Here is a 12,274-nt window from a genome sequence, read left to right on the forward strand (position 1 = left end):
TTATTCTTGTATTTTTTTGATACGAGTAGCTTGGACCGACTAAGTTGAACGTTACACGAAGCGTGGATACAGGTGATCCAACCGTTTTTGAACGTTTGGACGTCCAAATTATTATATTAGTCCAATTGACTTGGTCCAAGCTAATCACTTGGACCGGCGAACAAGATACTCGACGGCTAAAAAAATGGTTCACTATTGTCAATTTCTATTGTTAACCATTTTTTTTGCTCTCCTGCTTTTACGGACAATGGAGAAGTATATTGTTATGTTATAGCAGCAACTCGATCGCCGATCTCTAGTCATCACAGAGATCGGCGGACAAGTTTCACTATTATAGGAAGTCCGCTGGGTAGTAGGGAGGATTGCAGGAGAGAGAGACAAGTAAAAGCGATCTCAATTCAATCTTATATGTTTATTTAGAACAATAGGTAATCGATGCGGGTACGCAACCGGCGCGTCAAGGCGCGACGCCAACTGTCACTACCGGACAAGGTTCGGTAGTACCAACCTTAACATTAATACATACAGTGCATAATACCAACTGTTAGGCATGAGCCACCTCATTATACATAATTATAATCATTTTATATTAATATCCTACACTATTGTCAATTACTATTGTCCTACAAAGCAAGAGAGCAAAAAAAAAGGATGAAAAAAGTGAACCATTTTTTGTAGGCAAAAGAAACTTGTCCGCCAATTGTCGGTCATTTTGGCAAAATTGTAAATAAAATAAAAATTATAAATTAGGAAGATGAGCTACATAAAATGTTTGTATCCAAAAGTGAAAGTATCCAGATATACATATGTACATATATAGATGGTGAAAGGTTGACTATGATGATGGCAATGGTGATATGTGATCTTTTACTAGCAGAGACAGACAATTCTTATATTTTGTGTCCAAAAATGGTTAATATCAATCTAATATGAAGTAGCCAAATTACCCTGCGTTGCTTAAGTGGGTGAAAGTCAACATATAACTTTTTTTAGAAAATTTTGTATGTCCCCAGGACTCCGACCCTTTCCAAAGAGTTCGATTACCTTCAGTATACCAAATTTGGTATACTCTCCGTCCGGACAAACCGACTGTACATATGTACATCTTCACATCATTCTAGATCTTTTCGGCAGCATGTATTGATATTGTTGCAAAACGGCGTAGCTGGTTCAAATGACAATTTGCACAGTGCGATTTATCAAAAGAACCGCACTGGCCACAGACGACGACGGCTACTTGTGCAAGATGTTCTCTTGTAACTCGCGGAGCTTGCTCGAAGGTGAACGGCCTCACTTCTTATGCTTAACCGTTGTTCGAATCTGTTCTAACTGGATGAAATTGCATTCGTTCGTTGCATGTGTGTGTCTACTTACTCTTATGACAATGAAATCGAAACACACGTTCATTTTTATCCAACAATGTCGTTCACTTTTACGGCAGAATGTGGTGCAACGCGGACGTGGCGTGATACCATTGTGTATCGTATTCCGTACTGCACACTGCATGCATGTATGTTATTAATCAGATTCTTTCGTCCGCTGATATTCTCACGTAGATTGTTATTCAGTCTGGAAAACGAAAGTTGAAAAAAAAGTCGACATTCATCAACAATCAATCGGCATACATCTAGCGAATTGTTCTTGAACCAGTTGAATTTCATCCCCGAAGTTTTTGATTATAATAGCATGCGAACTGCGATCCCTTCACTGATGTATTCTGACAAATTTGTTTTATTATTTCAAATATTGACGAATAAAACATGCTTGTTTAAAGAAAATTTCACATCGTCCTACACGGGGCCGCGACTACAATATGTACAAATGTGTGCAACGCACACAGGCGGCCGAAATATAAAGGCGGCCGATAGAAATGAGAGCCGAAAAAATTATATTCCTTAAAAAATACGAAACAAGAGATTGTACTTTTTAAAATGCATTTATTTAGTTTCTCTTGTATACTTGTGGATTGCTGTTGGAAGCTACAAAAGGTAACACACCCGAATTATAATAATTCGGGGAAATAACGGGATAGCAGGTATAGATTTGGTCCGCATAGAGCTACGTTTTCTATGTTCTATTATTTTTGCGACATAAGGATGTTGAGTATTGGTTGGTCATCGAAAGAAAAATGTCCTGGTTGTGGGATTGGGGGTAAAATAACTATATTTTCATGAATGAACTTTATATCGTTCAGTCTTTCTTTTCATCTGGTCCTGTTCAGAACTAAACGTTTTGGTTTTCTGTCTGTTTTTCTTGTTAATTTTTATTGTGATTAAAATTTTCAACATTATGCCCCGAATTATAATTTAAGTTTCCACGGCCGAACTCCTAAACGCAGCCCTGGTCCTACATGTGTGTAATTACTTTCAACAGTTCCCAGAAACTGTATGCGAACCCCCTTTGAATTCTAACCCATGCAAAATTCATGACACAACCATATAATAATAATCGATACACTTCAATGCCACACTGAATATTTCACTAGTTTGACATTTAAATCTATCAATATGCATAATGCATTGCATAATTTCGAGATAGACGCATGGGGTCAACTTTCATCGGTGCTGAAATCTATACTGCTGAATTATGAAACATGGTTTAAATTTACTTCTTAGTCGAAATCGAGTCCTTTTTTATTGAGTATGAACTTGAGGTTTGTGTGCGTTGTTAAGAGGTCGTTCTGTGCGTTGGAGGAGGACATCTGCAGAGCGGGCCAAGAGTACCGTTCTCTGAACCCACTGCTGCTCTATAACGGCAGCACGCTGCTCCACTTCTTGTCCAGATGAATCGTGGTCCGATGGTTCCACGAGCGATCGTGATCTTTCGAATCTACTCTAACTGTCCGTCTTTGTGTCTATTCAACTACTGTCATATACATACATACATACGTACATTCATACTTTTACAAAACGGAAGTGTATGTTGTTTATAACGTTCTTAATTTAGCTGAGAGTTATACAGCTCGAGACATACTCTGCCTAACTATTGATTTGAAATTTAACTCGGGAAGATATCCTTACCTATGCAGGAAAAGCATTTAGTTTAATGAGTTTATATATGTACCAGTGGCTTGCGGTGAAATTCTCTCTCCTTTTGTCGTACAGCCTTACTTAATGTGCGAGAGCAGATACAAGAGGAACAGGCTGTTCGCGCACATTAAGTAAGGCTGTACGACAAAAGAGAAAGAATTTCACCGCACGCCACTGAATTATGCACATATGTATATGTTAGTCCAAGTGTCCACTCCGGTTCATATATGTACGAACTATTGGTTTTAGTTTAAGCGTTAGCAGTCAAAATATATCTTCAAGTAGACTCACAAACTAGTTCGTTTGTCAATTTATTTTTTGCGTACATTATCACTGGCCAGATTGGTTCGTGTATGAACAAACTAAATGAAATGTATACTTGGACTGTAACATTTTTATCTATACATATATACAGTGGCATCACTAGGGGTGATGTCACCTGGTGCGGTAAAACAATTGTCCCTCCCTCCCCCCTATCAACTTCCCCGTGGAATTTCTCTGATTCCTTTCGTTTTAGATCATGCAGGTTTTTTGTATAGTTTTTGTTAGTAAATTACATTCGTCGTTTTTAAGGAGCTCCTAAAGAAAAGTATTTGAAGATAGTAAATATTTAAAAAAAAAAACCACCCCTTTTCATCGTTTTTTCAAAATAATCCGGTCAGAACATCTTAGCTGACCAATATGAATCGCGTATTTTTCTCTCCACTGTTAATCGTCGTAAAGTTAAATATAAAGCTGTCGCAATGACAATGAAACAAGTTTAATTTTAGATGTATCATATTGTAAATCAATCGGCTCAATGAATCGTGATGGTTATCGCGATGGCATCAGTTTAATTTAGTCTTATAATCAAATTAATCATACGATTTTGACAACAGGGCTGTATCATATCGTCAACTTTTAATTATTTTTAAAATAATATATATATGTACCTTTGAGCGGTAAAACCGAATAAACAACCTAATTGCCATAATTATAGAACGCTGACTATTTTGTACAAGAATTTGCCGCACTTAGAGTCGTTGTTTCCGGACAGCAACGACAGCTAAAAATATACGAGATAAGCACATCTCAAATGTGTGATTACAGAGCGTAATTCTGCACCAGGTGTGCCGCTTACTTCCTTTTTGATTCGTAAAACGAACGGTATTCTAACTGCGTTATGCAGCTGTTTCTAATATGACTTAACGAAATTTTATACATACACATACATAGGTATATATATTTTACGTTTAGTATTTTTGAATCGGAAAACTAGATCCTTGAAATTATCAGTACATAACGCAAGTTTTAACAACCATAAAAACACACGATACATCGATTTGAAGTTTTTTTTTCAATGTCAAAATATTCTGATAAATTTTATTTTAATTAAGTTATATATTTTAAAGCATGTCTCTGGTTGCAACACTCATTATCAAACTCAATCGTCGGCAATTTCTTTTATAGATTAATTTTTTTCATTGCTATCATATGTATGTACATAATTGTGAATATTATCATCCGAAGTTTATATGATAATGTTATCTTCAAGTTTTAAATTGAATATTTCCTTTTATTAAAATCCTCAAACCGGGTATAATTTTTTTGTTGAAACTCGCATTTTCTTCTCTAAAACACAATCTCGGTTCGCACGGTCTTGAAAACGCTGACAATAGCAAAATCGGGAAATCCGCACAGAAGTCTTTGTGTGTGTTTTATGTGAAACGTTTTGCACGATTTCGAATGATGTGTTTGCAATCTGTCTATCGGCATTTTCATCATCCATTTAACTGCTTTATATTGTCTGATTTTAACTCATGTTACAATACAATTCAATTAATCATAATTATGTATGCTTATACATAATTATAATAAATATACTAGTGTTGTGCCCGATGAAATATCATCGCATGGGTTATGGCTTGTCAAATTATTAAATAAAAAATAAATGTGTCGGTCCTGTTTTCGATCCGCATGCGGTCGTTTTTTTTTCAAATACCTTTTAAATATATTTAATTTAATATTTATATTCAATTGTTCAATATGAAAAATGGTAAAAATACCTACCTTCCTACATTTAAACAATATAAAATACCAATAGATAAATTAATGAATTAATTAAATAAATAGATTTTTAATAGATGGTTTCAAATGCTCAGAGACTTGTTTATCTAGAGGAAACATTGGTAGCAAACAGTGTATATAGAAGTATTTTGTTGATCGTTATTATGTTCGTATTATATTCGTACGTTTTGTTGTCAGTGTTTTTACTGTGACGTACATACATATGTCGAATTGAAACAATTATTATAGTACGGCTAACGTTATCTTACATAAACACAGACACATAGAATAGCGCTATTATATATATATGATTGAATTGCTTATTTGAAATACTTATGCATGTAACTATTTAAAAGTAGTAAATACGATGGTCATTTTCATTGAATACGTATTTTAGTAATTTCACAGCGACTCATTTTTTTTTGTCACCTCTGAAATGTAACTTTTATAATATATTTTTGCCTACTGAGCACGAATATAACAATTAAAAATAATCTATATATATATATATACATATATATATAAATTAATGTCTGTGTGTGTGTCTCGAATAGGCTACTAAACCACTGAACCGATTACGATGGAACTTTCAGGATTTGCTGTATGCATGTCCGGGAAGATTATTGTGAAAAAATAACGGGAAAAACGGGAATGGGTGTCATGCAACGCTATAATGTCAAACGTTTTCGCGTCGCGACCAACGTGTTCGTTGCCTGCGTTTTTCCGACAGATGGGAACGGGAACGGGAATTGGATGCGTTATTGTGGCGTTGCAACGCATGCCGGGTTCAGCTTGTTCTATATATATTATATATTTTTTTATAAAATCGGTTTTTCGTTTTTTGGCATTAAATAATATAAAAAATATTACAAAGTTTTTTTAATTTTATGCTAAAAATATTTAAATCTCCAGTCAGATTTTTTTATTTGTTGTATTTAAAGGAAATACGTTTCATTTTTATTTAGTTTCATCGAAACATGGGGACCACTCTAATATGTATACAAAATGTATTTTCTGTCTTACATTCATCGAAAAAATTATCACATTTCAAAAATCAATTTATGATAATAAAAAGTCGATGAAGAATTTGAGAAATAAAACTGATCAGTTTATATACGCAATGAATTCCATGAAAATTGCGAAATAATACAATTAGGCTTGTGAAAATCTTATCGCACCTTATCTATCTACAGATATGGGTATCAGTTTCAGTCAAACCGCTAATACTATTACTCACTACAGCCAACGTACGAAACATCACTTTAAATGACTAATTGACAAGTAAATATACGTATGTATAAATACTTTAAATAATCTCAATGAAATCAATCACGGAATTAAACCTGGTCGCATGATTCAACCCGTATACGTACATAATTTCTGAAATGCCCTATTGTCGGTGAACGAGTTTTATACGATATTTACGTGCCCTTTACCTGATATTTCAGTATCACTTCTAAAATACCATCACTAGTACAGTACCACGAACGGAAATCTGAAAAGTGTGCATTTTATGGTATACACAGTATTATTCGAAGCGTATCGGACATGCTCTGCTTGAGATGTGATCACAGATATTCAAATAGGAATTGAATTCGGTGAAAATTGCGTTCACTCTTTCAAAATGCGAAAGTATATTTACATATTTATGCAACAAAACAGTCATTATATTGAATGTTGATTGTGGAAGAAACAAACTGCGGTGAAAAATGTGATATATTTATGTGAAGGCTAATTTAGAATTAATGTCAATCTTGTTTTATCTTCATATCTGAAATATAAATTTATATTTCTAAAAGCTGATTGTAACTGCCCTGACGGATTGATTCTCTATATTACATGCTTATTGTAACGAAACCATTCCAGTGCCTTACGTCATTTACTTATTCCTACGTACATACATACATATGTAATACGTACGTGAAAATAAATACGTATTTAATGATTTTAAATTCGTATATTATTTCGTCATTATCTCTTCAGTGTGTTCTTAGCAAAATTTATATCGTTTGCTGTCTGTTTAAAAACTTTATGTGATAATTTATCGAAAAATAAATAAATTTAAAATTAAGAATACACTATTCACCTGAGTTCATTCTCTTTTAAAATATTGACTCTAAAATACACATCCAGAGAAACTATTATTATATTTCTCTGTACATACCACAAAAACACATAATAAAAATTAACACTATTGTACTGATTTGTAACAATAATTACATGCAAATATTTTTTCAATAAAAGAACATGCTGAACTTTATTTATTTTATTAATTTTACGCATTTATTTTTCATGAATGAAGATTTCCAAAATGGATAAACAAGTGGTGTGGGCTCGTGATCCAAATGATTGTTTTATATTGGCTAAAATTCACGAACTGCTAGGTGATGACGTTGAAATTGTCCCAATCGATCCTAAATTTAACAAGAGAACCTGTTCTTATGGCGACCTATTCCCAGCTGGAGATTATTCAAGAGATGTGGACGACAATTGTGTGTTGAAATTCTAATATAGAAAGTATATTATTCTTTATGAATTTATTTGATAATGTATTTTCGCATCATTTCAGGTAATTTAATGTTCCTTAATGAACCTACTTTACTCAATAATGTGCAATCGAGGTATAAGAAAGACAAAATATATGTAAGTGTTCTCATCAAAATATTTACTCAAATAATTAAACATTAAAATATATCAATATTTACTTTTTTTTAGACGTATGTTGCAAATATATTAATAGCTGTCAACCCCTATAAGGAAATTAGAAATTTATACTCATCGGAGACAATAAAAAAATATCATGGAGCGTCTTTGGGTAAATTGCCTCCACACGTGTTCGCAATCGGTATGTTTTAATGTAGTGGAATAAATTTGAGCTTACTAGAAAATTAGAACATATTATACTTATTTATACTATTATCAGCTGACAAATCATTCAGAGACATGAAGTCAATGAAACAATCCCAATCAATAATCGTGTCGGGAGAATCCGGTGCTGGTAAAACAGAATCGACTAAATATATCCTTAAATATTTGTGTGACTTGTGGGCTGCTGGAGCTGGCCCCGTGGAACAAAAAATTTTAGATGGTTTATATTTTTCGCAATTATTATTTTCTATGGATTTTAGCTATTATACAACTGTCTTTTTTTAATGAATAATTATTTCAGCAAATCCTGTATTAGAAGCCTTTGGGAATGCCAAAACTACCAGAAACAACAACAGTTCTCGTTTCGGCAAATTCATGGAAGTTCATTTTAGTAATAATTGGCAGGTCGTCGGAGGACATATATCGCATTATCTTTTAGAAAAATCGCGAATATGTATACAATCACCTGAAGAACGAAACTATCATGTATTTTATATGCTATGTGCAGGTGCACCTCCGTCTCTAAGACAATCGTTAAAACTTACAAAACCTGATGATTATACGGTATACACTCATATATTATATATACATCATTACTACTATTAATATTTTACTTTTTTTAATTATTAAATTAATTCTATTGTTGAATAACAGTACTTGAAGAATGGTTGCACTCAATATTTCACAAATAAAAATTCAGAAAAGAAAATTAATACGAATCAAAAGAGTAAGCAACACGAATCCAGAGGTGGCTTAAAAGATCCGATGTTGGACGATGTAGAAGATTTCGCTAAACTCGATCAGGTTAATTTCAATGTTGTAATTGTAATACAATACACATGTACAGATGTACGTAGGTATAGTGTTGTTTTATCTGCATGACTTATGTATTTAGGCTTTGTCTCGACTTGGAATATCGGAGTCTGAACGTATGGCAATATATGCTTTAGTAGCAGCTGTGTTGCACCTTGGAAACATTGAGTTTGAAGATTCTCCTGAAGACGTTCGAGGTGGTTGTAAAGTGAAGCGTCAGTCAGAATCGACATTAACGGAGGCAGCTCGTCTCCTCGGCATAGATCCTGGAGAATTACGCATGGCCCTTGTATCAAGATTGATGCAAAGTTCACGTGGAGGTGTCAAAGGCACTGCTATTATGTTCGTATAAATTAAGCCAACTCTCTCACATCGATAATCAATTTTTTTTTTTAAATAAACAATTACTTTTTTATATTTCTAGGGTTCCCTTAAAGATATACGAAGCCAATAATGCTAGGGATGCATTAGCTAAAGCAGTTTATAGTAAACTTTTTGACCATATTGTTTGCCGAATCAACCAAAGTATTCCATTTCAAGCATCTAGCTACTATGTTGGTATTTTAGATATTGCTGGTTTTGGTAAGTTTATCTAACTATTTCGTGTGTCTTAATCTACATTTATATCACATCAATTATATAAATGTATACTTTGAACGAATTGGAAATAACTTCGTATATAAATATGAAATGTTTCTATATTTTTTATAATAAAAAATATATTGTTACAGAATACTTTACCGTCAATAGCTACGAGCAGTTTTGTATCAATTATTGTAATGAAAAGCTTCAACAATTTTTCAATGAAAGGATTCTTAATCAAGAGCAACTTCTTTATAAACAAGAAGGTTTAAACGTACCTAAAATATCGTATGTCGATAATCAAGATTGCATTGGTAGACATATTATACACATACATATCGTTTATTTATACTTTTATTAATGATCTGAAATGGAAAATACTAAATATGTATTTTTACTAAAATTATAGATGTAATAGAGAGCAGGGGTGGAGGCATATTTAATTTATTGGACGAGGAATCAAAATTGCCTAAACCAGACTACATACATTTCACAATGTCGGTACATAAACAGTGGGGTGGAAAAACCAATAGTAGATTAGCTCTGCCTAGAAATTCCCGATTGAAATCCCATAGAACTATCAGAGATGATGAAGGGTTCTTGATCAGACATTTCGCTGGAGCTGTTTGTTACAATACAGTAAGTTCAATCGAGGAAATATCTGTTGCATAATAATTCATTTTAATAAAAACTAAACTTATTTTATTTATAGAATCAATTTATAGAAAAAAATAATGATGCTCTACATGCGTCTCTTGAATTTCTTGTTCAAGAATCAAATAACAAATTAATACAAGGACTATTCCAAAATAGTTTAAATAATCATGCTTCGAAAGGAAAATTAAATTTCATATCTGTTGGATCGAAATTCCAGACCCAGCTAGGAGAACTTATGGAAAAACTAAATAAAAATGTAAATGATTTCAATCAGTTCGTTTATCAAATCTTAAAAGAAAGTACCATTATTTTATATATGATTGATTTTTAGGCTACAAACTTCATCCGATGTGTCAAGCCTAATTCTCGTATGGTGGACAATGAATGCGAAAGCAGTCTCATCCTAACTCAATTACAATGCAGTGGTATGATCTCAGTTTTGGAGCTAATGGAACATGGTTTCCCATCGAGAGCTCCGTTTCAAGAACTTCATTCTATGTATAAATCTTATCTTCCACCAAAACTTAGCGCATTAGCTCCTAAGATATTTTGTGAGGTAGTTCGTTTTGCAATAAATTACACATATTTAAACTAATGTCATTGTGAAATCAACAACAATCGAATTGAATTCCAGGCTGTTTTGCATAGTTTTAAACTCAACAATAGAGATTTTAAATTTGGTCTCACCAAAGTATTTTTCCGACCGGGTAAATATGCAGAATTTGATACAATTATGAAATCCGATCCAGAAAATCTGAAAGCCATTGTTGACTCTGTCTCATTATGGCTAATCAAATCAAGATGGAGACAATCTATATTTGGAGTTATAAGTATAATAAAATGTAAGTTTATATGTATAATTTTAATTTTATAACACAGAATTTTCTATTGTATAAATAATTAAATTTAAAAATTTGTTTATCAATTTCAGTGAAAAACAAAATACTTTACCGTCGTGAATGTTTAATTTTGCTTCAAAAATCTATACGTGGTTACATTGTAAGAAAACAACATAAGCCACGATACAAAGGTATCATGAAAATCAAAGCATTACAAATCAATCTTGCAGACATGGCAAAAGTTACTAATGAACTCAAAACCGATAAGCCTATAGCACAAAAGAAAAACGAAGAGTTGAAAAATGCTATTAATAATGCTTGCCGCCAGATCAAGGTATTATATTTCATTTTTGTGGAAAATATCTTTTGGTTGTGTATATAATCTACATTATAAATTTGAAATTTCAGAACAATGAAAAAATCTCTAGTAAAGCTATTGATGATATGTACAATGATTTATCTAAAACACTTGAATCCCAAATGGCAGCGCTACAGTCTGCAATGATAGCACAAAAGAATAGGTTATTATATTGGATCTAAATTATAAATGTTGATAATGTAAAAATGTATATGAGTGTGTATTAAATTCAATATATTCCGTTTTTTAGAGACGAGCAAGAACGTTTAAGGAAAATTGAGGAGGAAATGAAGGCCAGAGAAGAAGCCAAACGAAAAGAAGAACAAAGATTAAGGGATGAAGAAGAAAATAGAAAAATGTAAGACACATTTAATTTTGTTTTTATTTTTTGAAATATTTATTTTAAAATCTATTTTATTTAATATGCAGTAAAATAGAAATGGAATTACGAAGAAAGGCCGAAGAAGCAGAGAGACTGCGGCAAGAAGAGGAAGACAAATTAGTTGCCAAAAAGTTACAGGAACAACTTGATCAAGCCGCCAAAGATGAAAGAGATGACAGAGAAAGGTTTATTTTATATTGCTAAATTTTGTTTATTTACTGTCACTTTCCTACTATAATATTCCAATATTTAATATTTTTAGATTGGATCAAGAGAGACAAGATCATGATATGGCAGTAAGGCTAGCAAAAGAAACAAACGGTCATGTTGAAGGATCTCCGCCACAACTACGAAGGTATAAAATAATATATTTTAGTGTTATTGTGCCAGTTATTTGATTGAATCTAGACACAATTCAAAAACATAAAAATCTCACTGTAAATTAGACAAGATCTTCCGATTTGTATATTATATATGTATATAAAAATTCTGAAACAGACAAGGAACATAACTAAAAATTTGTTCAATAGCTTCTTTTCACGTGTCTTTTTGTTTGTTTACATCAAAAATAATTTTTGTGAAAATATTCCCAGCAGCTATCCGAACTATGACGGGACCTTAAATGGAGATAATAAATTAAACAGGTACACTAGCAAGCTCACTCTAAACGTATTTGGCAAGCTTGGCACATTTTACTAAA

The 12,274-nt window shown here is 32.7% G+C and overlaps 1 protein-coding gene across 3 annotated transcripts in view; it reads left to right on the forward strand.

The window, feature by feature from the left end:
• Nucleotides 1-12,274, forward strand: part of jar (Myosin heavy chain 95F jaguar) — a 29,485-nt gene that overhangs the window by 14,071 nt on the left and 3,140 nt on the right. The window contains exons 2-20 of one of the 3 annotated variants that reach the window (XM_077441534.1): nt 7,378-7,567; nt 7,645-7,718; nt 7,791-7,920; nt 7,999-8,163; nt 8,245-8,507; nt 8,598-8,747; nt 8,839-9,098; nt 9,181-9,338; nt 9,488-9,652; nt 9,748-9,977; nt 10,051-10,251; nt 10,327-10,551; nt 10,630-10,837; nt 10,927-11,168; nt 11,243-11,355; nt 11,443-11,550; nt 11,622-11,759; nt 11,837-11,929; nt 12,171-12,218. In XM_077441534.1, the coding sequence (XP_077297660.1) occupies nt 7,387-7,567; nt 7,645-7,718; nt 7,791-7,920; nt 7,999-8,163; nt 8,245-8,507; nt 8,598-8,747; nt 8,839-9,098; nt 9,181-9,338; nt 9,488-9,652; nt 9,748-9,977; nt 10,051-10,251; nt 10,327-10,551; nt 10,630-10,837; nt 10,927-11,168; nt 11,243-11,355; nt 11,443-11,550; nt 11,622-11,759; nt 11,837-11,929; nt 12,171-12,218 (3,152 nt within the window). In that variant the 5' untranslated portion in view covers nt 7,378-7,386. Of the gene's footprint in view, nt 1-7,377; nt 7,568-7,644; nt 7,719-7,790; nt 7,921-7,998; nt 8,164-8,244; nt 8,508-8,597; nt 8,748-8,838; nt 9,099-9,180; nt 9,339-9,487; nt 9,653-9,747; nt 9,978-10,050; nt 10,252-10,326; nt 10,552-10,629; nt 10,838-10,926; nt 11,169-11,242; nt 11,356-11,442; nt 11,551-11,621; nt 11,760-11,836; nt 11,930-12,167; nt 12,219-12,274 lie in introns of all 3 variants that reach the window. The other 2 variants (XM_077441525.1, XM_077441542.1) reach the window with 2 other exon arrangements.

Source organism: Arctopsyche grandis, chromosome 1 (assembly GCF_051622035.1).
Source record: "Arctopsyche grandis isolate Sample6627 chromosome 1, ASM5162203v2, whole genome shotgun sequence".
Lineage (NCBI taxonomy): Eukaryota > Metazoa > Arthropoda > Insecta > Trichoptera > Hydropsychidae > Arctopsyche > Arctopsyche grandis.